Source organism: Cnephaeus nilssonii, assembly GCF_951640355.1.
Source record: "Cnephaeus nilssonii genome assembly, chromosome: 10".
Classification (NCBI taxonomy): Eukaryota; Metazoa; Chordata; class Mammalia; order Chiroptera; family Vespertilionidae; genus Cnephaeus; species Cnephaeus nilssonii.
In genome coordinates, this window is record NC_137081.1 from 84,396,389 (window position 1) to 84,422,818 (window position 26,430).

Genomic DNA, 26,430 nt, shown 5'->3' on the forward strand with positions numbered 1-26,430 from the left:
CGGTCCCGGAGACCTGGTCCCCGAGCTTCGGAAGCGAAGCAGCGACTCCCGGCCGACGTCGGCGGGTCAGCCCTCCCGCAGGGCCCCACCCTCCTCCCGGGACCCGGGGGACGCGCCCCTGCGGGCGAGGGCCTCGCACCTTCCCGGGAGCCCGGCCTTCTCCCGCACCCGCCCTCCCCTTGCTCCCCGGGGCTCCTTCGGGCGCCCCGCTGGCTGCGTAAACCGAGCCGCGAGGGCTGCGGCGGGGCCGGCCGAGCCCGCCCCGGGTTCGCCGCTCCGCTTTGAAAGGCGCCTCCCTCCCGCCCTCGGCCCGCCCCGCCCCGCCCCGCGGCCTCCCCGCTCCGCCCCGGGGAGAGGTCCCAGGACGGGCGCGGGCGTCCGCGGCGAGCGGCCGGAGGGAGCGCGGCGGGCCGGGCAGCATGACCGCCATCGCGGTGCAGGTAGCCGAGCCCGGCGCCGGGTGCCCGCCAGGGTTGGGTGTAAGGGGCTGGGCACCGCGCGCGAGGTCCGGCGGCGGCGGCGGGGCCCCGGGCGGGGGGCCGGGCGGGGGGCCGGGGGTGTCCGCCGCGCCGCCCCAGGCTGCCAGCGGGCGGGCTCGCGGACCGCCGTCGGGAAGCGCTGTCTGCTCCCCGGCTCTGCTCGCGCCCCGCCAGCCCACGGGACTCCCCAACTTCCCTGCCTCTCGTCGGAGCCACCGGCGCGGTCGGTTAGGCTCAGCGGAGAGGTCCCTCCTTTTTAAAAGGCGGTGCGCCCGGAGTGGAGGGTGGACAGAATCCACTTGCAAAGTGAGGCTTGCCTCCCGTGATCCGAGGGGCGTCCCTGGGAAGCCGACTTTCTTGGGTGGGGGCAAGACCGACCCCCCCCCCCATTGCGTCTGCGGTTCTGGGCCAGGGCGGGGGTGGGGGGGGGACTCGCTGGGCGCGGGGACGCCTCAGAGCAAAGGGTCCGTGAGGGGAGCGGTCCGCATCCCGAAGACTTGTTTTCTTCTTAGGGTGGTGCCTACGTGTGTGTAGCTGAGAACCCCCCAGAACCCCCATTCCTGCCCTCTCTAGGGCGGGGGCCTCTCCCAGGGGAGTCAGCAGGTGCCGGACCGCCACCCGCGCGCGATCCTTACGCGGAGACACCCCACCAGCCGCCTCACCCCCGCCCACGGGCTGCGGACCTGAGGCTCCGTGACTCGGCAGCACGTCCCAGGCCCCGCCACGCCGAGCAGGGCAGACACTCCGCCCGGGTCTCAGAGGCGGCGACTGCGATTCGGAGGTGAAGGAGCCTGTCCGTGCGGCCCACTAAGCGACAGAATCGCGATTCAAAACCAGGCTTCTTGGCTCCAAATCTCCCTCGCACTCCCCTCCTCGCCCGCACAGCGCCCCAGGGGCACCCCCAGCCGGTCTAGCGGTCCCAGCTGCTGGGGCGGGAGGCGAGCAGGGAGCGCGCTGCCGCCCCTCTTTGCTGCGGGCGGAATCTGGATCCCGGAGCAGGCACCCCGCTGGGACAGGCATGGGAAGAAGGGACAGGAGGGTGAGGCGGGTTGTGGGCTCTCCCCTCACCGAACTGACTGCCCGTTCCGAGAGAGACTTGTAAACAAGGGCTTAGAAGAGGTCGGGCAGTGAGTGCTAAATTAACGTGCAAAAGCTGAGGGCGGGATGGGGGTGTCGGGGTGCTTTGTGCGGTTAGGAAGAGGGTAGCAGGGAAGACCGGTGGGTAGTGAGGAAGAGGAGGGAAGAGGAGAGGCCCGCTGGGGGAGGGGAGCAGTGGGGAGTCAGGTGAAGGCCAGGGGCTTTCTGGGGTTGGACATAGGCTGCCCTGAGGGGGAGGGTGCTGCCTTGTATGACAATGGCCACTTCAGCTTAGGAGACTTAACCAAGGTGCCAGGAACTGCTCTGAGTACCTGGAGGGGTGACTCATTTCAGTGGCAACCACCACAGGAGGTAGCCGCTGAGATCTCCCTTTACAGGTGAGGAGAGAGGGGATCACTTGGCAGAGGTCGAACACAGCTGAACAGCGGGCTGGCTGGCTTCTGGGGCTGCATGTCCAGCCCCTGGGGTGGCTCCAGCTGACGATGGTGGAGGCGGGGTGGGGGTGGGGGTGGATTTTGGAGGCTGTGTTGGGGATGTGGAGAATTAGTAGTGAGCAGCCCAAAGTACCTGCTTGGGTGCAGATGGGGTCCGGGGTTATAAGATCTTGGCCTGGGACTCAAAGGCCCAGGAGTGTCAAGGGACAAGAAATCATTCATTTGGGCTCACAGATGAATAAAGGGAAAGGTTTGCCCATTTTTATCCAAGAATGTCAAAGCTCCAAGATTAAAGTGACGCCCAAGGTCACGCAGCTGGGGGCTGGCCGTCAGGGGCAGAACTCCACTGCCCTCATCCGTTACCCACTGGACCTCCACAGCCCACGCTGCCTCCAGGAGGGGATCCAGGCTCGGGGTCACTAGTGGAGATGCCAGAAGCCGGTGTGGTGCCAGGTGGTTAGGAACGAAGACTCCATGGGCATTATTATTGTTTCTAATGTTAATAGCGGGGGAAGCGGGAGCTGCACCTGTGCCACGCACTTTTCTATACGTGACCCCTTTAGTCCTCAGGCGTTTTACTGGTGGCGGGAGAGTTGACTGCGTGGTAGTGGGAGGGGAGGAATGAACTGACATCAGCCGTCTTCTCTTTCTGACCCTGGTTTGATAGCTGAGGGCTTAAAGTCCAGTCTGTGCTCAGGACAGGTGGGGCCGAGAGGGACGGGACGTGCCTGTTCCCAGACAGCGTGATGTCTAGGGGCAGAAGGTTTCTGGGCCCCGTGTTCTGGTGACTTGTTCTCTGCCTCTGGGGCTCTCCCACCCGAGGACCTGATCAACCTCTGGGGCGTAACTTTGCCGGTGCCTTTATGGCCATTGCTGCTCTGCAGGAGTCACCAGCTCCACTTGGCAGGGGAGAGGACAAGGGCCAAGGAGGTTAAGAAAGGCCCAAGGACAAGCACCTTTACTGGTTTGTAGCCGGAGGTTTCAGAGTTCCCTTGGTTTGTTTCTTAGCAGCACAGCCGGTTTTTCTAATGCTCCCCCATACGGACTCCCGATCCCCACCCCCACTGTCTCCAGCAGGCAACAGGGATCTGTTCATTGGAGTGAGGGAGGGCCCAGAGGCAGCTTCCCCTACTCCCCTGCGTCAGCACCTGGAAGCCCCCATCGGAAGCAGTTTGAGAACCACAGCCCAGACTCCTGCCTGGGTGCTCTTCGCTGCCCCAAGGCTGCCTTTGTCCTGACAGCTTGGGTCCCCCTCCGCACTCTCTAACCCTTTTCCTCGCCAGTACTATCGAGCCCCCAACACGAGGCCCTGCACCGGGAAGGCCACAGCTGGTGCTTTTGGGCATCTCCTCCCCTGCACACTGTCAGGTGTCTGGGCCTGGGCAGCTGTAATAGGCTTATTGTGATTTAGGTGAGTGAGCTTGGGCAAGTCACCTGACCTCTGTATGACAGTTTCTTTCTTTTTGTGAAGCTTCCTACTCTACCAACCTCACAGGTTTAGGAGTAAAATGGGACCCTCCAAAGCAGAAGTGCAGAAAGCAAATGAGGTCCTTATTCATGTAACCCTGGGACTGAAATTAGCAGTAGCTCCTGCTCACCTCTGTAAGTTAGCAGCCAGCCTGATGTTCTTCTAGGTCCCTAACCACAGGGCTGTGCCAGGAGCGTGGCTTTGCTTTGCGTCCCTCGCTGAGAGGTGTGGCCTGGACTTGCCTCGGGAAGCCTCCATTTGCACATGGTGCAGGGTGTCTCCACAGCTCCGTTCAGTTCCCCGGCATCGGCTGTCATGTGTGAGCTGTCTTGTTTTGCTCACCTCCCCAAGTGGTGTGTAGCCCGGGTTGCTTTGCCATACACTGGCTGGCGGGAGACTTGGGTTTAAAGGCAGATTCAGGTGGAAGTGACAGTGGCTGCAAACTTGACCGTTCACTTATCCCATTCTCTTCTTGCACACCCATTGGATGCCCAGGTCAAGCGCTGTGCCAGGTACTGGGGACATAGTAGTTTCTCACGGGAAGATAGATAATATGTAATACAAGTCAGAAGGGAATGGATAACCTGTGATCAGAACGGTGGAGAAAACAGATGCCTGATGGGAAGTGATAGGAGGGACCCGGTAGGCAGAAAAGACGTGTCTGACATTTTTAAAGAGCGGAGAAGAGGGGCAACCTGCAGCAGATCCTTTCAGGTGGAGAGGCCAATAGGTCTGAGGGAAGAAAGTTCTAGGCTTGGCCTAGGCCTGGAAGGAGAGCCGCTGTGCCTGAGTGAGGTGGCCAGGGGGGTCCACCGGGGAGGGAGACGGGGCGGATCTGCAGCGCTGGGGGCCGGGTAAGGAATGTGCTCTGAAGTGTTTCTTTTGCTTCCTGGTGGTTGGGAATGGCACCTGGGTGGTGTCTGAGGGCTGTGAGATAAGGGACACCTCACTGGGTACCTGGCTCAGCTTGTCAGACGAGGTTGAGGGGACACCTGTGCCGAAACCAGAGGTTAAAGAAGAGCCTCAGCGGCTCCACACCCCCTCACCCCACCCTCCAAGAAGCTGCCGGAACAGAAAGTCTGGTTGGCAAGTCCTGGGAGGGGCCGAGCAAGACTGAAGGGCAAGGTGCAAACATCACTGTGGGTACTGAGGACACAGTTAATAGGACGGAGGCCGGGGCAGAGTGTGGAAAGTGCAGAACCGGCCGGGTGGGGGTTAGGAGGAAACTGGACCTGCACTGACTGGGGAAGTCCTGGCGAGAGAGGAAACTTGTTCCTGTGATTTTACAACCCTCAGCCTTCCAGGCAGTTTTCTTGTTTTGCTTATAAAGAAACCCAGGCCAGCTGCAAGCTCAAGGTCACACTAGCCAGGCCAGACAGGTTTTCCAAATTCAGGAGGGACTAGGATTCGCCAGCCAATAGAATTTGGATTTCTTCCTCATGAAGATCATTGAAGAAATGTCAGGGAACCCTTCGGGCCTGGAAAATAACTTGACAATGTGTACAGGTCTCAAATGGAGAACAGGGGACAGGTAGAAGGGGGAAAGGTCCCCCAAGAAGGAGGAGCTGGGGAGGAAGCTGAGTAAGGGCCGTATTCGAGGCTTCGTGGGAGACGGAGCAGACGTCATGGCTGTGGGAAGTGGAGGCATGTTCAGGGTCTTCCCTGCGCAGGGAAGGGGGTGGCGGGGCCCTCCCTCACAGGCCACCTCTGTGTCTCTTCCAGGCCCAGAGGCTGCTGGGCCAGCGGCGGCCCCGCCGGTCCTTCTTTGAATCCGTCATCCGGACCCTCATCATCGTGTGTGCTGCGCTGGCCATGGTCCTGTCCTCTGTCTCCATCTGTGACGGCCACTGGCTCCTGGCTGAGGGCCGCCTCTTTGGGCTGTGGCACTTCTGCACCAGCTCCAACCAGACGGGGCCGCACTGCCTCAGAGACCTGAGTGAGGCCCGCGTGCCAGGGCTGGCTGTGGGCATGGTCCTGGCCCGCAGCGTGGGCGCCTTGGCCGTGGTGGCCGCCATTTTCGGCCTGGAGCTCCTCATGGTGTCTCAGGTGTGTGAGGACCGCCACTCACGGCGCAAGTGGGCCCTGGGCTGCGTCCTCCTCCTCGTCTCGTTTGCCCTCTCCTCCGTGGGGCTCCTGAGCTTTGTGATCCTCCTCAGGAACCAGGTCACGCTCACCGGCTTCACCCTGATGTTCTGGTGCCAGTTCACTGCCTCCTTCCTCCTCTTCTTGAACGCCATCAGTGGCCTCCACGTCAACAGCATCAGCCAGCCCTGGGGCCAGCTGAGGGAGTTTTAGGCCCTCCTCCAAGGACATCGGGTTCTACAAGAAAGTGGTCAAGACGTGACCTCTGGTGGGGGTAGGGGTGGGACAGTGACCTTGGAACTGCTGCCTCTTACCCAATACCCTTTGGGTGGTCAGCCAGAAGTGGCCCAGGGCCCTGTGCCCAGGGCCAGAGGCCAGGAGCGTGCCTCCATGCCACCAACTGCACAAGTGTAGCCAAGTTATTAGGATGTAGATTGTAGAACACGTTTTAAAATCCTTTTCTTGAATCCTCCTTCCCAGGCCGGGAATAGATTTGGAAGCAGCTCTGGTAACTGGTGCCTGGGCTGGCTGCGCAGCCAAGTGCTGTTCACACCTGCTGCCTGGCCCTGTGCTGGGAGACCAGCTGGAGGGTCCCTGGGGCCTCCGCGGTGGCTAAGAGTGGATCGTCTTCCAGCTGAGGGTGTCCAGCCGGAGCCTAGGACTTCCTTCCACCAACTCAGGGGACCTCGGGGCACGCCTCTCTGCTTTAGCTTAGGCCGTGCCAGGGAGGCAGAATGCAGGATCCCCTCAGGATTTCTTGCACCTGGTAGTTTTTTAAACCATTTTACTTGATTCGACCCCTGCCCTTTGGGGAACCCTATACTCCTTGCATAACCCCCCGCTTCCAGCAGCTGGCTGTCTCCTCTGGGGGCTCTGCCTGTGGGATTCCTGCCTGACCTCTTTGGGAAGAGTTTTGGAGCAAGCCTTCCAGAAAAGTCCACCTGACTTCTCATGCGCAGCGCTCCCTGAGGCGAGTGTGCGTGCCCATCTTTGGTGAGGATCAGGCAGCCTGAGGTGTACCATCTCTGATCCAGATGGTTAAACTCCTGAAGATGCACGCAGGTGAAGGGGACCAGGAACCAGTGAAGATTCCCATCCTCACCAGCAGATCAGTGTCTGGGGCATTAAATGGCCCCCTTTCCAGTGCCTTTGTGCCCTCAGCCCACTTCACTCCACCCTAGCCCTCCCGCTCCCCTACCTAATGCAGTCTGGCCTGCCCTGGCTCATTCTTGCTGCCACTGGGTGTATGAGCTTTTGGTCACTCACTTCCCCTTCCTGGGCTGGGCTGGGTGCTTGTACCTACCTCTTGTGTTTTTTAAAAACTTTTATTCCAAAATGCACAGTCTGTGGAGATGGCTTGAGAAAGGTGTGGACCAATTGGTAATTGGAGGGCAGAGCTCATCAACTGTATAGGCTGGGTTCTTAGCCCTGGAGGTGGGCACCTGGCCTTTCACCAGGAGCAGTCTTCAAGGGGCAAAGGGTGACCTTGTCTCTGCAGAGGTGCAAAGGTGGGGGGCCAGGGCCCAGAGAGGGATAGCACTCACCCAGGGCCACCCAAAGCCGGGACTAGAGCTGGACCACTCACCAGCAAGATGCTCTTTCCTCTACCCTGGGGGGCGGGGTCTCCACTCTGTCCAGATGCATGGGCCGGAGAGCACTGGTAGTTTTTGTTTTGTAAAAGGATTTAAATACTGAGTGCTCTTCAATCCTCACAAGGCTGGTGGGGAGGGAGTGTTGGTATTCAAGGGAACTGAGATCCAGAGAGGAAAGGGTGAGACTGAAATCCCCAATGGGAGGGGGAGACGGGCCCTGGTAAAGGAGTCAGCCTTGGAGCATGGGGATTTCAGACCTAAAGCCCTGGACTGGACGTCTGCCCCCTCCCGGCCTAGTAGTTTGGGCAAGTCACAGGGCCTGGGTGAACCTGCTTCTCTTCTATCAAATGGTATAATGCCCCATCTCCTGCGCTACCTGCCTGGGGGGCGCAGGATAAGTGACTGGCAGGGCAGTAAGGCAGAGGGATGCCTCAGACATGTCAGGGCTACAAAGGGGAGCTGGGTCCCGGGGCTCCCTGGCCCCCACTGGGCCTTGCTCAGGTTAATGCAGCAGTCGTCGTGAAGGCTCTAGGATGAGAGCTCCTGGCAGGTGAGGGGCAGGGAGGGCCCACTGGGGCCAAGGACCTTGAAGTCTCATGTTTCCGGAGCTTCTACGTTTGTCCCTGAAAACGAGCTGGGGACCAGGGAAGCCCCTCCTCCAGGAAGGGGTAGGGAGTGGACCAGAGCACCCTCCCTCACCTGTCTCAAGGACAGAAAGACTGACACACACACCAAATCTCCCCTCAGTTCCCGTTTATTTTCCTGCTCCCTTCTCAGACCCCTGAGCTGCTCTCCCCCTCTCCCTGGCCCATGCTGCCCAAGTTCCTTGTGTGGATTCTGAGGGACTCTCACCCTCCAACCCAAGGCCCGGAGAAGAGGCCACTGTCACAGGAGAAAGCATATGCTGCCTGGGGGGCGATGGACTGTCCCGAAGCAGTGCCCTGCTCTCTCAGGACCCAGCTTGGCCTGTGTCCACGGTGGCCCTGCTCCGACCTCTCAGATGACGCTGGCCCTGCAGGTGCCCCGGCTCGGCTCCGAGGGGCTGGCCTTGGTGCCATGGGTGAGGCTGCTGGTGCCGATGCTGGAGGAGTGGCTGAGGGCCATGGGGCGCAGTGGAAGCTCACGCAGGTGCCACTGCCGCCACTTCTTCTGAACCTCCAGCTGCACCTGTCCCGGAGACCAGCCATCAGCCCAGGAGGGAATGCAAGAAGGGCCCGGGGCCAAGTCCTGCTCACCCCCTGGAGCCTCTGCACGGTCCTGCCGCTCCTGCCCAGTAGTCATGCCTCCCCACCGCCTGCAGGCCACTCGGATTGACCGACTCCAACCCCAGTGTCCAGGGGGTACTGAGGGCCCTTCCCTGGGCGCGTCCACCTGCCATCTCACTACCAATGTCCTGAAGGGCTTGTCGTTGTCACACTAGCTCCAGAACACCAAATCCTCATCATCCCATGGGACCACAGGACACGTTCCCAGGAAGCCACCCTAGCTCAGAGCTTATCTGAGGGCCAGAGAGCGGCTCTGGAAATTTCCTCCACGACCCCGGCTGGAGCAGCCAGACCTTGGAGGCTGGGCTTGATGGCTCATTCCGGGGAAACATCAGACGTTATCCCCATTAGCGTGTGGCGAAGCAGACAGGTGGCCAGCAGTCACAGAAAGGCCTTAGCATGTGCAAGGCCATGTTCACTAGGGATTACACAGCTTCTGTGGGCCAGGAACCTCATGTCCTGACCCAAACGCTGGGTAAGGGCACAGGCCTCAAGCTAAGCGAGCAGGCCCGAAGGAGTCAGTGGCCATCTGGGAGCCTTTGAGTTGGCAGAAGTGTCAGCTGAGTTACTCATTTTACAGATGGGAAGACTGAGGCCCAGAGTGGGGCAGTGACAGATCACCGTCCAGCCGGGAGCCGGCTTCAGGGGGAGTGCCTGCACTCTCCATTCCCTGACTTTCCAGGAGAAGCATCAGCTGTAGTGCTTGTTAAAAGCATCCCAGGCTCCATCCCAGGCTCCAACCCAGGCCATTTTTGCTGATTGAAACTGGGAGTAGGGCCCAGCAATTGTTTACCGAGCCTTCCAGGTGGTTCTGTTGCTCCTATAAAGTGACTCAGACTCTGTGAAGACAGGCCCAAGTCCAGACACCCCGGCCTGCCCTGCCCACACCCACCACCCTTTCCAGGCAGCTCGCTCTGACCTGGAATCCCGTGAGGGGGAGCCCCTCCAGGCGCCAGGCAGCCCAGCACTCACCTCCCCGTTGAGGAAGCAGTAGAGGACGGCCACCACCAGGCCCTGCGGAGGGACAGGACAGGGCGGCAGGGTGAGCGCAGGTGCCCAGCACTAGCCTCCCTCTGACCTCTTCCTCAGCTCTTTCATCACCAGCCCAGGCTCCCCCCTTCCCTCCCCCCGCCCCGCAGAGAGTGTTCCAGAACCTTCTCACACCCCTCACCTCAGGAGGCATGGGCTGCCTCCTCTGTCTGTGCTGCATCACCAGCACAGACAGCTCCTTGGGGCAAGGACAGGGTTCCTTTCACTTGTTGTGCCCAGGGTCTAGCGCAGACCTTGCACGTGTGGTGTCAGTAACACTGAAGTAAGGGCTCTAACAGGGCGCGGGCAAGGCCAGTCACCTGGTTAGTCAGGTGGGCCACCTGGGAGAAGCAGGGGGTAGTGGCACCTGGAGGAGGGCTTGGGGCCATCCAGGTGACACCCTGGGCCCTAAGTGGGCTCAAGTTCAAGACAAGCTGGGCCTTCCCACCGGAGCCGCCATCTTCCCGTAATTCGCCCAAATGACTAACACAAAGGGAGAGAGAGGCCCTGCTACAAATGGGCCTCTATAGAAAACACCAAGTTGCTCCTTGGGCCACAGACATGCGAATCTACGAGAAAGGCGATGTAGTTGCCTTCCAGGGCACTGCTCAGAAAGGATGCCCCACAAATGTCCCCAGGCCAACGGAAGGGTTGCAATGTCACCCAGCAAGCGTGAGCATTGCAAACACACAAGGCCAAGATTCTTGCCAAGAGAATGAAAGTAGGAGTTGAGCATATCAAGCCTCTAAGAGGCGAGAGAGCTTCCTGAAACGTAAAGGAAAATGTTCAGAGAAAGAAGGAAGCCAAACAGAAAGGTACCTGGGCTCAACTGAAGTAGCTGCTCCGCCCAGAGCAGCTCCCTGTGAGAACCAGCGCAACGGAACCTGGGCCGCGGGAGCCCACTCCCTCGGAGCTCATGGCATGACAGGTGTAAAGAAACAAAAGACCTTTGTTCTGTTCAAAATGCTGTTTTCAATTGAGTAGAAGAGTGTCCCCTCCCCCCAAAGAAATATTTAAAGGAAAAAAAGATAAGCTGGAGATGTTTAAACATGGCCAACTATTCAAACTGAAAAATAAGTGTGCCGATGTGTGGTCAGAATAAGCCTGTGTACACGTCCTGGTCAGCCAACCGTGGGTGTGACCTCCTTGCTAACAGACAAGTGAATGCATCTCCTGGGGCAGGGGCCTCCGGGCCACATCCGATTTGTGGTGGGGGCCTGTGCTTCCCACTATCAGGAGCTCCTGTTTGCCCACTGGTGTCCCCTGGGATGGGGGCATGGAGCTCTGCCAAGGTAGGGATGACAGCCTGGGATGCAGGAGTTGAGCCTAATAGGTGTGCGTAGAGCCATGAGCCATGAGCAAGGTCTCTGCAGTGCAAATTCCCTGCTCACCTCCTAAGGGACCCACCTGAGGCCACCCTGCTCTTTCTCACATTACAGGCCCTGCCCAAGGCCTAGGTGTCACAGCCCTGACCTCAGTGGCCCGAGCCCTCTTCCCTAATTCCATCGAGGCCTGCCCTTAGCTACTTACTACATTGGAAAGGACCCCAAAGAGCAACAACCCAGCCCGTCTATAGTGGGCTTAATCCCAGATGGCTCTGGGGTGTTGGCATTTAACAAGGCTTAGTGACAAAACTAAGAGGACTTGCTTTAGATTTTCAGGCATCAATGACTGCTGCCTAGAATGGGGACAACTTGGTGGGGGGGCGGGGAGGTGGCAAACACTTACCCAAAGCAGAAATTTTGCTGCACATTAGAACACCTGAGAGCTCTGCTCAGGTTTTACTCTGCGCCCCAAATCTGAATGTCTGGGGGTGGGGCCTCCGCAGCTTTGAACACTCCCCAGGTGGTTGGGATGGGCATCACTTAGGAACCACTGCCAGAGGGCATGAAGGGCAGGCTGAGATAAAGCAGCTTTGAGCACAGCTTGGCCTGCACCACTGTGGGCTTCTGGGTGCCAGGTGCTTCATTTAATCTTTGCCAAAGCTCTAGGAGGTGGGTGGGAGGATCCCCTTCACAGGTGAGTGACCTGAGCCTCGGGGGTTCGGGCAGGATGAGAGCTGGGTGTGCTTGGCCCGGAGCGGGCGGTCAGGCTGCCAGCGGAGGCTGCTGCCCACCTCGCTGGGCCCAGGGTTGCCTGGCCTCACCTGTGTGGGCCCCAAAGATCCCAGGACAATTTTCCCAGGTGAGGGCAGGAGCCCCGGGCCAGGGAAAGTAGATGTGCTCCAGGTACAGATAAGGCAGGCCTTACACAGCCAGCCACTGTGGGAAATTCTGCAGTCATTCAAAATGGAGTCTCTAAAGACTTTTAATGACATGGGGAGTTGTTCCTGATGGGCCTGATAGAGAATTAAGCAAACAAACAGGATGCAAAAACACAGCTTGACCCCAATTACACGTGCCTGGGGGTACACCTGTGTGTGTCTTCCTGCACAGAAAACACACTGAGAAGTAAGCACCCACATTTCAAGAGGTCATTTCTGGGTTCTGAGCTTATGAATGAATTTTTCTCATTCAACTTTTCCTTACTTGCCAAATTTCCTTCAATAAGCAAGTATTATTTCTACAATTAGAAAGAGTGAATAAACGTTGGTGTTTAAAAACATTGACAGAGGTAATAGTATTGTGGTCCTGTGTGTGTTCTTTAAGTCCATCTTTTAAAAAGACATACTAAAATAATTACATTTGAAATAAAACGATGTCTTGGATTTGCTTAAAATGCTGGGGGTGGGTGGAAGGAGTGGATGGGGCTGGAGATGAAACGGGATATGCCACTGGCAATGGCCATGTGGGGTTCACTATTCTCTTCACTTTTGTATACATAGGAGAGAAATTTTCCACAATACAAATTTTAAAAATATATGTTATATATAATATAAATGCGTAATGCATGATACAATGATATATGTTTGTATACAAACAAAGGTTCTTTTAAAAACCCACTCAAGATCCTTTTTCTTTGTAAGCATTTCTATGGGAACGCAGGAAAGTGCTCTTGGTTTCCTCTGGACAAGTCATTTCCCAGAGAAGAGCCTTTTCCTGGGTGTCCTCAGCCCCAACGACAAACCCCAGCGCCAAAGGGCAGGGAGTCCCCGTCCACGCAGGGGGCCACCTGGGTCCGTGCTCTCAGAGAGGCCACTACCCCTCTCAGTTGGGTCAGGCCTTCCATCTGCCTGGACCTGGAACTCCCCATCTGCTAAATGCGCCTCCCGTACATTCCAAGAACAGTGGGCTCAACGCTTCTGGCCTAGAGAAAAAGAATCCTGGCTTTCAAGAGGCTGGGTTCCCTGGAGGTCCAGCGCTGCTGGGGGCCCTGGGCAGAAGGGAGGCTCAGGGGAGGGCATTGAGGACAGCCTTGCGGGGCGGGGGGTGGGGGTGGTGGGGGTGGGGCGCTGAGGGCGTGGTTTAGGGCAAGACTTGACTCCACTCAATTATGTGTTCCCAGTGATGTGTCCTCCTGAACCTGAGAGTGACAAAAGGATGGCCCTGAACAGAACAGAAGGAGGCTCTGGGCACTAGGCCCACCCTGAACAGAACCTGGGAGTGAGGAGGCTCTGGGCACTAGGCCCACCCTGGACAGAACCTGGGAGTGAGGAGGCTCTGAGCCCCTCGCCGGGCCCTGGCCAGCCCAGGGAAGAGGTCGGAGGCCTGATGGACCCTGCTGGGCACAGGCTGGCTTCTTAGGAAAACCCACGGGGAAAAATTCCTCTCAGGCCCCAAAGCCTATAATCCAGAGGCCTTTCCAGGGCACTAGCTTGTTTTCATCTGTGGATACTGTAAATCTTGAAACAAATTGTGCTTCTGTCTTGGCTTTGGCTACTGGGAAGCTCCAGACCGAGTTTCTGACCCACCAGTCCCGCCTTTACAGGACTTAATGGAATTTGCTTCTGTATGAACTCTTTTGGCTTAATTTTCTTTTTTCACTGACCCCTCAGGACAGTGCCCTCGGCATGTTTTCCCTGAAAGCCTCACCACACTGTTTGTGGAAGGATACAACGGTGAGCAGATAAGCAAGTGACCTGTGAGACGGGGGACCCCTGCTGTTAACATGGTTACTATTTTTTTTAACCTCACAACATACGTTGAATTAGTAGGTAGGCAATTTCTCCCTTCATTTTTTTCCCTTTTAAGTTGGTTTTTATTTTTAATAAGTTGTCTATGCTCATGGTTTCAGAGTCAAATGATTCTAGTCACACAAAACAGCAGCCTCCTGACACCCCCCTCCCCCATTTCCTGTTCCTCAGAGGCAACCGCTGGAACGCTTAACTGATTCTCAATAATATGCTAATGCTGCTACTTCTGGTTTCTCAGTTTGGGGCATTTTTATGGACTTCCCACTATGAATATGAGGATATTATTCTTTCAAACACCCTCCCGCAATGCTCATCTTCCTGCCCCACTTTTTGATGGCTCAGCCATAGCCCTCGGGGCTCACATCACTGACTGTGTGGAGGCTGAAAGTTGCACAATATTGCGTGTTAGGGTTACTTTTCCCTTTTGTTTCCTGGAATCGGTCTCTCTCCTTATTCTTACCTCCCACCCCCACTTGACTGGTGGGGACTTGGGTCCCCTCAGGGTCACACAGCACAGTGAGGTCCTGCCCCTGCTTTTCTTGGTTCTCTGCCACGAGGCACCCGCCTTCCCAAACCGCACGGCTCAGCCCTTCCGGAAGGCCGGGCTCGCAGTCCAGGCTGCATACTGCTCTCAGGATACAGGGAACTACTCTTTTCACCTGAAAGTCACAGGCCTGAAACTTACCTGGAATGAGCCCAGGGCCAGTTCAAAAAACAGCTGGATCTCCATGGCATCATCTGGCGAGAAGGCGAAGATGATATAGTGGACGCCGAAGAGAGGGATCAGCAGGAGGGTGGACTTGGCCAGACGCCTGCGGACGCAGGGACACGCTGCAGTCTCTGTCCCTCACCCGCCCGTGGGCGCCCGGCTCCGCACACCCCATCTCGCCTTTTGCAGGAGGCATAGCAGCAACGTTCCCAAACTTTTTTGTTTTTACTTTTTATTTTGGAAAAATTTCAACTCTCACGTACCCGTCACTGAGACACAACACTTAGCAACCCATGGCCAGTCCCAAAACTTCCTGACCAGGCATCCCACCAGTAAAAAAATCAGAACATGGGCCCACTCAAATAACTATTTACTCATAATGATGTGCATATATGGCTGCCACTCTAGGCCTAATATAGTATCAACAAGGCCAGCATTCACATTTGTTTGATAATAAGGAGTTCTTTCATTTCCTTCCCAGATTAGATTGACCAAATTTAGCAAATTAAAAATACAGGATGCCCAGTTTAATTTGAATTTCAAACAAACAATGGATTTTTTGGGGAATGTAAGTACTAAAAATACTATTTGTTTATCCAAAATTCAAATTGAACTGAGCAGCCTGGATTTATCTGGCAGTTTTATCCTGAATGCCCAGTTCCACCCTACTTTGGAGCCCACTGACCTGTGGACATCCTAAGGCAGTGGTCGGCAAACTCATTAGTCAACAGAGCCAAATATCAACAGTACAATGATTGAAATTTCTTTTGAGAGCCGAAAACCGACTTCTGCGCATGGGCCACGAAGTTTCAACCGCACTGTACGTGCGTGCCCGCACGTGGTATTTTGTGGAAGAGCCACACTCAAGGGGCCAAAGAGCCGCATGTGGATCGAGAGCCGCAGTTTGCCGACCACTGTCCTAAGGAATCTGTCACCAAGCAATCTGGGCTACTGCTAGCTTCTTAACGCTGTGAACACGGCAGAGAAACTCTCCGGGAGACACTGCTGTGCCTTTAATATCTGTGACGGGTTGAATTGCGTCCCGGCCCAAATTCACAAGTTCAAGCTCTAACCTGCAGGACCTCAGAATGAGATGATACTATTTTCAAATAGGGCCTATAAGAGGTGATTAGGTTGATTAGGTCATTAGTGTGGAGCTTATGTGAGCACAGGAAAAAGGCCATATGAGGACACAGCTAGAAGGCAGCTGCCTACAAGCCAAGGAGAGAGGCCTCCATTGAAATCAAACCTGCCGACACCTTCATCTTGGACTTCCAGCCTCCACAACTGTGAGAAATTTAATATCCCTTGTTCAAAATTCTGTGAAATTTTATGGCAGCCCTAGCAAACTAATACAGCATCTCTCTTTAACATCTCAACGGTTTTAAAGTATTCTTGGATTACATGTCTTAAAAATCTGATGGAAGTTGAGGTCACTCTCCCTGAAAAATACACCTACCTAGCCTTTTCCCAAGGGTGAAATCCCTGACTCCTGGGTCCTTCTGGGATTTTCTATCTCCTCCCCCCGAGTGCAGTACCTCCGGATTCACAACAGACCCGTTCCCCTGGAATGAGCCCATTTATACTATAAACTCCCTGGAACTAGGTCACGCTTTTCCCTTCTCCCCCATGTCCAGTGGTGCCTAGCACCAGTTGGGTGAACAGTAGGTGCTCAGTAAATGTGTGCTGACTGAGCATGCCTAAGACTTTGCCCTCCACTCACTTATAATGGTTTACTTCATTTCCTCTTGTTTCTTGGGTTCTCAGTTTTCTCATCAGGATTCTTAGAATGTTTACAAAAAGTATGAAGTTAATCTGTAAAACACAGACAGAGGGGTGTTAAAGATGATGTGCATCCCCATCACCTCTCCTGGCCCTGCCCCTGGAACTGAAGGCAGAGAAGGCACTGAGATCACACCCAGGATCCCCAGGATGGCACATCACTGCTCCCCTCTACCCCCACCTCGTCCTGGTGAAACGCTGTGTGGAGCCGTGGAGGCCCAGCACTCCTGCCCAGCGCTGCAGGAGCCTAAGGTCGGCTCAGCCACAGCAGGACTCCTCACACCCAGAGCCATGGAACTCCTGGGAGCTTGTTCAAGTGCAGGCCTGGTGGGCCTGCGACCCTGCATTTCTCACCAGCTCCCGGAATGCTAAAGCTGGCCCTTGGGCTACACTTTGAGTAGAACCGTTACAGACAGGTTCTCAAAGTTTGGAGTGCAGACTGCTGCATCGGGGTACGGCCCAAGAATTTGCATTTTTAAGCCCCCAGGCGATGCTGAGGCTGCTGGTCTAGGGATCACACAGAACTGCCTCAGTGCCTTATGGTCACTTGGCAGCTCAACCACCAGCTCCAGGAAGCCATCCTTGATTACCTCCCTTTCCTAATGCATTGTAGTTAGGGGTAATGCTACTGCATAAGAGCACTTGACATGTTTGAGAGGGGCCAAATGCATGCCTCTGTCAAAGTTGTATGCTTGTCCGCTTGTCTGCCAGCTCGATCATAACGTCCTAAAGGACAGGAATGGAGTTTCTTCACTTCTTTGGTGCGCCCTTCCCCGACCCGGGTGCTCAGCGCCAGAACATTATGAAGTTGCCCACGTGGTGGCACCTCTCCTCCCCTCTCAGCACCAGCTCCAGCACCATTTCCAGAAGCAGAGATGAGGGGGATCACCCAGCGAGGCACCCTCTTTTTCATACAAATAGCCTGGGGCCTGGGGACACTTGCCAAAATACACAGGACTATCGGCCTGTCTAGGCCTCCCCGCCCAGCACTGCTGCTTTGGGGCACTGCTTCTCAGATTGTTATGTGTCTTGCTCTGAGCTGGCTGAGCATGAGGTGACCTAAGAAAGGCTATCAATCTCATTGGATCGTCTTAGAGTTGTATTTAATTTAATAAGGGGCACTTGTAGGCAAAAGAAACAAAATCTTAGGATCCCAAGAATGAGATGTAAATAATGTAATTCTAGGCTGCGTGACAGGCTGGTAGGGAGATAGTTGCATATGGAGTGCCCATACCACATCCCTCAACCACGACAGACCACAGTCCTGTGAAGTCAGCCTGGACACTGGGGCTGGTCGTCCCTCAGCTGGGGTCCACCGGGCGGGGCTGTCAGAGTCCCAGAGTCCCAGAAAGAAAACCGCTTGACCGAGTGAGGAAACCTCCTGGGGGAGTACTATGCAGCCATGGCCACTGGTTGGTCAAATAACTTCGAAGGACATGGGAGAGCTCACATCTACTGCTAAGTGATACGGCAAACAAACGAGGCCACAAAACCTTACGCAGCATTTGGGTGGGGGAGGATGTGTGCTCAAAGAAAAGGTAGGAAGGAGCCCTGGTTAGTTAGCTCAGTTGGTTAGAAAGTTGTCCTGATACCCCGAGGTTATGAGTTCAATCCCTGGTCAGGGCACTTACAAGAAACCAATGAATGTGACAGCCCTAGCTGGTTTGGCTCAATGGATAGAGCATCGGCCTGCAGACTGGGTTCGATTCCAGTCAAGGGCACATGCCCGGGTTGTGGGCTCGAGCCCCAGTAGGGGGCGTGCAGGAGGCAGCCAATTAATGATTCTCTCTCATCATTGATGTTTCTCTCTCTCTCTCTCCCTCTCTTCCTTCCTCTCTGAAATCAATAAAAATATATTTTAAAAAATAAGTGGGACAACAAATTGATGGCTCTGTCTCTCTCTCTTCCTCTCGAAAAACAGTCAATCAATAAAAATGTCAAAACAGATAAGGAAAAGCATGTGTATTCAAAATGTGTATCTAGATGCTAAATGGTGATTTATGGGTGATTTTATTCCCTTTTAAAAATATATTTTTGTCTTCCTATTTTTTTAATACAAATTCTATCATTTTCCAAAAAAAGAGAAGGAAGCCATGGGAGGGCCACCTCCTCCCACTGTCCCCGGCGGTCGCCCAGGAGCCGGTGGAAGAGGAGAGGCTGCTGCCATGTCCTTCGCCCTCTCCCCGCCCCAGCGAGGCCACGGGAGGCACTTTCTATCCACTGGTCCTGCAGCCTCAGCCTCCCCCTGAGCCCTGTGCTCAGCAGAGGGGCTGATTCAGTCCACAAGACAACCCCACTGCATCCCCCATGAATTCCTTCCTCCGTCCCGCATTCCTGTCCATATCCATAGGCCCAGCAGAAGCACCTGAGAGTTAAGATGAGTGCCCAGGACCACAGCCTCCCAGCCACAGCCCGCCCCTCCCTCCACGACCCCAGCTCAGTGACTCTTCCCAGTTTAACAGGAGGAGGCTTCCAATGACCAAGACCCCAAGAGCTGAGGCAGTGAAGGTGGCATTGAGGCCACCGCGGAGCCAGCCAGTTGAGGGCAAGGAGCTCTGCTCACCACGTCTCAGCGCCTACACACGGGCAAGATGAGTCACAGAAGCTCTTGCGCCTCTGCCTGTCCCTGGCCCCACTGCCCTCGCCACTCTCCAGGGTGGGACTTCCAGCCGCCCTGCTGCAGGCCCACCTCTGGCAGCTCTGAGCTTTATTCCTCCGGCACCTGTGGGAGGGGCCAGCCACTGTTCGGTCCCTCTTCCTGAAGCCCAGCACAGGGGAGGAGGCCACTCACCAGGATGGAGAGGATCACAGGCCCTCGGATGACCCACCAGACGGACGTGTTGGCGTTGATGTCCCAGCACCTACAGAGGCACAGCCCGGCATCGCTAGGAGTGAGGAGCTGGGCTGACCAGAAAAGACTCACACAACCCCCCCACCGTCCCAGGTGCCCTTCCTGTGAAAGACCCTACTCCTGGTCCTGCTCCTGTGGCTGGGTGCTCAGCACACGGAACCAGCCCCCTCCTGCTCCCTCTCCTGCTGCTCCTCCTGCTGCCCCTCCTGCTCCCTCTCCTGCTCCCTCTGCTGCTGCCCCTCCTGCTCCCTCTCCTGCTGCCTCTCCTGCTGCCCCTCGTGCTCCCTCTCCTGCTGCCCCTCCTGCTCCCTCTCCTGCTGCCCCTCCTGCTCCCTCTCCTGCTGCCCCTCCTGCTCCCTCTCCTGCTCCCTCTCCTGCTCCCTCTCCTGCTCCCTCTCCTGCTCCCTCTCCTGCTGCCCCTCCTGCTCCCTCTCCTGCTCCCTCTCCTGCTCCCCCTCCTGCTCCCTATCCTGCTGCCCCTCCTGCTCCCTCTCCTGCTGCCTCTCCTGCTGCCCCTCGTGCTCCCTCTCCTGCTGCCCCTCCTGCTCCCTCTCCTGCTGCCCCTCCTGCTCCCTCTCCTGCTCCCTCTCCTGCTCCCTCTCCTGCTCCCCCTCCTGCTCCCTCTCCTGCTCCCCCTCCTGCTCCCTCTCCTGCTGCCTCTCCTGCTCCCTCTCCTGCTGCCCCTCCTGCTCCCTCTCCTGCTGCCCCTCGTGCTCCCTCTCCTGCTGCCCCTCCTGTTCCCTCTCCTGCTGCCCCTCCTGCTCCCTCTCCTGCTCCCTCTCCTGCTCCCTCTCCTGCTCCCCCTCCTGCTCCCTCTCCTGCTGCCTCTCCTGCTCCCTCTCCTGCTGCCCCTCCTGCTGCCCCTCCTGCTCCCTCTCCTGCTCCCTCTCCTGCTGCCCCTCGTGCTCCCTCTCCTGCTGCCCCTCCTGCTCCCTCTCCTGCTGCCCCTCCTGCTCCCTCTCCTGCTCCCTCTCCTGCTTCCTCTCCTGCTCCCTCTCCTGCTCCCCCTCCTGCTCCCTCTCCTGCTGCCCCTCCTGCTCCCTCTCCTGCTGCCCCTCCTGCTGCCCCTCCTGCTCCCTCTCCTGCTCCCTCTCCTGCTGCCCCTCCTGCTCCCTCTCCTGCTCCCTCTCCTGCTCCCCCTCCTGCTCCCTCTCCTGCTCCCTCTCCTGCTCCCTCTCCTGCTGCCCCTCCTGCTCCCTCTCCTGCTCCCTCTCCTGCTCCCCCTCCTGCTCCCTCTCCTGCTCCCTCTCCTGCTCCCTCTCCTGCTGCCCCTCCTGCTGCCCCTCCTGCTCCCTCTCCTGCTCCCTCTCCTGCTCCCTCTCCTGCTCCCCCTCCTGCTCCCTCTCCTGCTCCCCCTCCTGCTCCCTCTCCTGCTCCCTCTCCTGCTCCCTCTCCTGCTGCCCCTCCTGCTGCCCCTCCTGCTCCCTCTCCTGCTCCCCCTCCTGCTCCCTCTCCTGCTGCCTCTCCTGCTGCCCCTCGTGCTCCCTCTCCTGCTGCCCCTCCTGCTCCCTCTCCTGCTCCCTCTCCTGCTCCCTCTCCTGCTGCCCCTCCTGCTCCCTCTCCTGCTCCCTCTCCTGCTGCCCCTCCTGCTCCCTCTCCTGCTGCCCCTCCTGCTCCCTCTCCTGCTGCCCCTCCTGCTGCCTCTCCTGCTGCCCCTCCTGCTCCCTCTCCTGCTCCCTCTCCTGCTGCCCCTCCTGCTCCCTCTCCTGCTGCCTCTCCTGCTGCCCCTCCTGCTCCCTCTCCTGCTGCCCCTCCTGCTCCCTCTCCTGCTGCCCCTCCTGCTCCCTCTCCTGCTCCCTCTCCTGCTGCCCCTCCTGCTGCCTCTCCTGCTGCCTCTCCTGCTGCCCCTCCTGCTCCCTCTCCTGCTGCCCCTCCTGCTGCCTCTCCTGCTGCCCCTCCTGCTCCCTCTCCTGCTCCCTCTCCTGCTGCCCCTCCTGCTCCCTCTCCTGCTGCCCCTCCTGCTGCCTCTCCTGCTACCCCTCCTGCTCCCTCTCCTGCTCCCTCTCCTGCTGCCCCTCCTGCTCCCTCTCCTGCTGCCTCTCCTGCTGCCTCTCCTGCTGCCCCTCCTGCTCCCTCTCCTGCTGCCCCTCCTGCTCCCTCTCCTGCTGCCCCTCCTGCTCCCTCTCCTGCTGCCCCTCCTGCTGCCCCTCCTGCTGCCCCTCCTGCTGCCTCTCCTGCTGCCCCTCCTGCTCCCTCTCCTGCTGCCCCTCCTGCTCCCTCTCCTGCTGCCCCTCCTGCTCCCCCTCCTGCTGCCCCTCCTGCTCCCTCTCCTGCTGCCCCTCCTGCTGCCTCTCCTGCTGCCCCTCCTGCTGCCCCTCTTGCTGCCCCTCCTGCTGCCCCTCCTGCTGCCCCTCCTGCTGCCTCTCCTGCTGCCCCTCCTGCTGCCCCTCCTGCTGCCTCTCCTCCTGCTGCCCCTCCTGCTGCCCCTCCTGCTGCCTGGGAGCACTGCTGGGGCTGAGGCATTAGTACCCTGTTTACACGCATACCCAGTCAGCATCTGGAGGAGCTGACGTGTGTGGAACTGGGAGCCAGAGATTCCAGATCTCAAAACTCAACTGCCAACAGTAGCCAGGCAGGTGACATGCGTGAGTGAAGGGGCTGGGTGACTGACATGCGACCTAGGACCCCAGGGATGGATGTCAGGTGTGGCGGGTACTTGGCAACCTGGAGAGGATGTGCCTGGTCTAAGGCAGCCACACTCTGTTCCAGCTGGTTTGCCATAAAAGGAAGTGGAAAATGTTAGTAGAACTTTCTATTTTTTCTAGAGAAGCTGAAAATCCAGATTTTTTGTGTGTGAATTTACCCAATAAAAATGTATTTAAACCACTATTTGTGGCCAATTTTGGACTGCAAGACACGTGTAAGCCCAGTCTACCTGGTCCACGTCTTGGCTTGCGTGTCATTGTGACAGTGAGGACCGGCCTGCTTTGTCACGCCGCCTCGCTCCCTCCCTGGCTCCTGTCAAGCTTTCTTTCCTGTACCTAGTTCCAAAGGCTAGGCCGCGGGCTCATCTCCCTCCCAGCGCCTCCCACCTTTAGAGAACAGGACTTGGTCTCCTGTCCCCAGCAGGCGCTGTTGAGGGCTCTCCCAGGTGGAAAGGGAGGAGCGGAGGAGAGCCCAGGAGGAAGGAGAGCGGCGTTGGCCCTTACAGCTTCCTCCCTGGGCAGCACCTGCTGGAGTTGTGAAGCGCTTGTCTGGCACCGACCTAAGCACAGAGCTGCTGGGGCAGGCCGGCAGGGAGGGAGGGCGGCCTTGGAGGGCAGGGCCCTGGGCAGCCTGGCACTGCAGGACTCCTGTGGCCCCAGCGTGAGAAACAGGCCTCGCCTAGACAGTTCCAAGAAGTGCCCATCCTGTCTGAAGACTGGACGGTATAAAGTGCACTCTGGTTGCCTCTCCTTCCAACAGCTTACCCCGCATCTTCCAGAAAGTGCCTGGTGATAGCCCACGAAGCAACAAAAATGGCCGGGGAACCTGGGGACGGGAAACAAAGGGAGGCCGTGTGAGGAACAGGACAGCCGGGTTCCCCAGCCCCGGTGGGAGCAAGGGCCGAGGAGACCCCCTTGGAAATCAATCCTGCACAGACATGCAGCCTCAGGCTTGCGGGTACCAGGGATGTCCTGGGAACAGGCGGGATCAGGCGGATCCCCAAGGCCACGAGGGGTTTGCAGTCCCCCAGGAGCCTGAGCCAGACCCTGGAGGACCTCTCAGAGACGAGAGGGGACAAAGTGATGGCCTACACCTGTGCTGTCCAGGACAGCGGCCACTCGCCACATGTGGCTATTGAGTGCTTGATGTGTGGCTGGTCCCAATGGAGAGATGTGTTGGTGCTGGAGGTGCAACATAGATACCAGAGTTTGAAGATTTAGCACAAACCAAAGAATGTAAAACATGTTATTAACAATTTTTATATTAATTATATGTTAAAATAATAATATTTCGGTTATATTGGGTTGAAAGAAAACACATTATTAACATTGATTTCATGTATTGCTTTTTACTGTGGCTACTGGAGAATTTTACGTGTGTGTGTGGCTCAGATGCTATTTTGAGTGGACATGCTCGTCCAGGTGCTGCATGTAAGAGCCCCACCCTGGGCTGCTCCGTGTCAGACCTCCAGCAGCCGGTCCTACCTGCTCAGCTGTCACCTCCACCCCAGGCAGGAGACTGAGGGCTCTTCTCTGGGAACCAAATAGCCCCAGACAAAGGGCCTATAGATAGTGATGCCGGCAACCCTCCCCACAGTGGCCACTTCTAGCCCAGTCTCCTCGGAGACATATGCCCCCCGACACACGGCGTTCAGTCAGCTCTGAAGTGACTCATGCTTAAATATGAAAAGTCAAGGCCACTGACATCTGAGGAAAGCTGGTGACATAAAAGACAAGGACCAAAACAATCAGAGAAAAGGAACTCAGAGGAAACAGACCGTACAGGAGGCAGGAGGAAGCTGAGTAAACAACCCTCAGGAATATCATCAGAGAGATAAAAGATTACATCTGCAAGACACAAACAGGATGCTGAAAGCAGGGAGCATTTGGAGAACAAGGAAGAGGGCTCAGAAATAGAATATAGGATAACCAAGATTTTTTAAAAATTCATAGATGAATTCGAAGATAAAGCAGGACACAAAGAGTGAAATTAAAAGTAGGAAGAAACAATGAGAAAATTAAGGTTGATTCCAGGATATGCATTCTCTGATTAAAAGTTTCAGTAAGAGGATAAAAATCAGAGGGGGGGAAAATGATCAAATAGATAATGTAAGAATATTGCTTAAGAAATGAAGGATGTGAGTTTCCAGATGAAAGAGCCACCAGATGCCAGCAAAAAGGATGAACACCTCCCTATGACATTTTAAAACACAGGCTACAGAGAGATGATCGCTCGACTTATATAGAGAGATGTGTAAAAAGGCTCAAGAAACAGAATGGCATGGCACGTCCCTAACATCAGATGCCAGAACAGAAGGCCTTGAAAATTCTGGGTGAAAATTATATTTCAATCTAATTTCTATGTCCAGTAAAACTACAAATTAGGTGTGAAAATTAAACAAAGATATTATCAGATATGCAATGCAAAAAATATATACTTTCCATGAACTCTCTTAGGCAGATACTGGAGGATGTGCTCCAACACAACCAGAGAGGAAACCAAAGAGAGGGATAAAGAAATAAAGGGATAACATTTGTGGAGGAAAATGAAGGAGATTCTCAGCATGAAAGTTAAGGGAGTTGATCAAATCTAGGGAAAAATCAGCCCAATAGAGCAGGAAGGCAGAAGTCTCTAGAAAGAACATTGGTGAAGTTAAAAAGACAGAACAGACCCCAAAAGGCGTCCCTTTTGCTAGGCCCTACCAAGACTTCATCCCCAACCTAATTACAGTGTCAGCCTCTCCCAGGAGTGAAATTTTAAACCAGTCAATCTGAAATTCCCTGATCAGCACTAGCGATCTTATCATCTGCCTGATAAGACCTGTGGGGTGGGGTATATATGGCCCCAAATCATTTGGTCTGGCCCTGCCAAGGCATTAGGGGTAAGTTACTTAAATGTTTGACCAAATATAGCAGGCTAATTTTTAAGTTGATAATTTTGTATGGCCCGTGAATGATGTTCTAAATATCCAAATGGCCCTTGGCAGGAAAAAGGTTCCCCACCCCTTCCCCAAGGGAAGGTGACCTGGCCTGAAATAATCCACTCTTAAATTTCTTGCCCACCTTCCTTCTACCTATAAAAACCTTCCATTTTGAATACAGTGAATTTCGTTCTTTAATAATGAGTGTATTTGGTTGAATAGTGTGCTCTTGAAATTCATATCTACTCAGAACCTTAGAACCTTAGTGACCTTATTTGGAAATAGGGTCTTTGCAGATGTAATTACGTAAAATGAGGTCAAACTTATAAGAATGCCGGTCCTATTGAGACCCTGATCCAATATGACTGGCATCCTTATAAGAAGACCACAAGAGACACAGAAAGAGAGGAGACATAGAGGGAAGAAGATCAGGTAATGATGGAGGCAGAAATTGGAATAATGCAGCTACAAGCCAGCAAACACCAAGGATGCCAGCAATCCCCAGAAGCTCGGAGAGAGGGGTGGAGCGTTTTGTTCCTCAGAGCCCTCAGAAGGAATCCTTGGGGACGCCTTGGTGTTTGAGAACTTCTGGTCTCCAGAACTGTGAGAGAATAAACTACTGTTGTTTTAAGCCACCAAGTTTGTGGCAATTTGTTACAACCGCCCTAGGAAACTAATCCAACAGGAAGAAACCAAACAGATGGGAACGAATAGAGTTGGTGTTGAATTTGATGATTTGGGAAATAGCATTGGAGAATTTTCCAGTTCTGTTGGACAATTTGGGAGAATTAGTACAGCAATATAAAACAAGTAAGTAAATAGGAAATTACTCCATGAAAAATAAAAAGTTAAATATTGGAAAATATTGTACACCACTTGGCTCAGTAATAAACAATATTTACATAGATAAATGATGTATGCGTTGAATATGATTTAACCAAAAACTGTGAAAAGCTCTAATGGTAGGATAGAGGTAATGGATGAAGAAGTTTCATATCCTTATTTCTGTCATCAGGAGTCAATAAATAATGCTTCATGTGGATAAATTTTAAAAATAGTAAATTATTGTTAAAAGCAAGAGAGTAGATTTTAAGAGGAATAGTCATAGAGTTGAAGGGTGTTACCTCTGGGAAGCAAAAGTGGGGTCAGGAGACTGCTTTTTAGTTATTATTATTATTATAAGCCTTGTAGTCCTTTGTAATTCTTTAAACCAAGAACATACATACTTTGATAAAAATAGCAATTTCAAAAATTCCCTGCCTCAATGTGGGGGGCTCTGGGCAAAGAATATGGATTTTTGAGGACCACCTGTTCATTGTCTTCCATCTTTAATAGAGAGATGGTGGGAAAGGGAAAAACTAATAATGGCTCGAGTGAGGCTGCTCAATATGGTCCCTGGACCAGAAGTGTTGGGATCACTTAGAGCCTTGTTATAAATGCAGCGTCTCAGACTCCACCGCTGGCCACTGGCTCAGAGACTCTGGGGCCAGTTGGGGTTGGCACTGCGGAGGAGGAAGAAATTTTCCTCTACCCTTCTTGGTTTTTCCAGCTGGTGTAGTAATCAAATCAACCTAAGTCAGATCAGCAACAGAAAATACCAAATTTAATTACATACAGAAGCCCCACAGACATGAGAGTCAGAGACACCACATGCATGAGAGGGTCAGAGACAGAAAGGGAGATGAGGTACATATGGCAGTCAGAGACACCACATGCAGGAGAGGGTCAGAGACAGAAAGGGAGATGAGGTACATATGGCAGTCAGAGACAAAGCTGAGGCAAGGTGTCTTGGAGCTTCAGAGGGGAGGAAGGTCATTGCAAGATGATAGAAAGAGCAGAGATTCCATAATTAGAAGTTTGCCCTGCCCTGTAAACAGGTCATAAAAAGTTATTTCTGATAATAACTCTTATTATGGGCAAGGCCCCAAATTTAAATTTGAGAGATATAAAAATTCCTTATGAGCCCATAGCATCTTGATTGCTTTCAGCTCAAAATAATCCAC

At 55.2% G+C, this 26,430-nt stretch overlaps 2 protein-coding genes across 4 annotated transcripts in view; one reads left to right on the forward strand and one right to left on the reverse strand.

The window, feature by feature from the left end:
* Positions 1-318: 318 nt before the first annotated feature.
* Positions 319-7,101, forward strand: TMEM37 (transmembrane protein 37). Of its 2 annotated transcripts, XM_079781771.1 has the most exons (3): positions 319-440; positions 5,202-5,525; positions 6,042-7,101. In XM_079781771.1, the coding sequence occupies exons 1-3, from the start codon at positions 420-422 to the stop codon at positions 6,351-6,353; spliced, it is 657 nt and encodes a 218-aa protein (XP_079637897.1). In that variant the 5' UTR covers positions 319-419; the 3' UTR covers positions 6,354-7,101. The 2 variants fall into 2 exon arrangements, with proteins under 2 accessions (XP_079637897.1, XP_079637898.1); XM_079781772.1 differs by having other exon boundaries at positions 5,202-6,997.
* Positions 7,102-7,923: 822 nt separating this feature from the next.
* The window catches only part of SCTR (secretin receptor), an 82,614-nt gene continuing 64,107 nt past the window's right edge, over positions 7,924-26,430 (reverse strand). Inside the window, exons 8-13 of one of the 2 annotated variants that reach the window (XM_079781770.1) lie at positions 22,272-22,332; positions 18,802-18,871; positions 15,952-16,043; positions 14,205-14,331; positions 9,391-9,432; positions 7,924-8,320 (exon numbers count right to left, since the gene is read on the reverse strand). In XM_079781770.1, the coding sequence (XP_079637896.1) occupies positions 8,150-8,320; positions 9,391-9,432; positions 14,205-14,331; positions 15,952-16,043; positions 18,802-18,871; positions 22,272-22,332 (563 nt within the window). In that variant the 3' untranslated portion in view covers positions 7,924-8,149. The remainder of the gene's footprint in view (positions 8,321-9,390; positions 9,433-14,204; positions 14,332-15,951; positions 16,044-18,801; positions 18,872-22,271; positions 22,333-26,430) is intronic. The other variant, XM_079781769.1, reaches the window with a different exon arrangement.

Coding starts and splice junctions, on each gene's coding strand:
- TMEM37 (XM_079781771.1), top strand. CDS start 420: ATGACCGCCATCGCGGTGCAG. Junction 441..5,201: donor TGACCGCCATCGCGGTGCAG/GTAGCCGAGCCC, acceptor TGTCTCTTCCAG/GCCCAGAGGCTGCTGGGCCA. Junction 5,526..6,041: donor AGCTCCTCATGGTGTCTCAG/GTGTGTGAGGAC, acceptor CCTCCTTCCCAG/GCCGGGAATAGATTTGGAAG.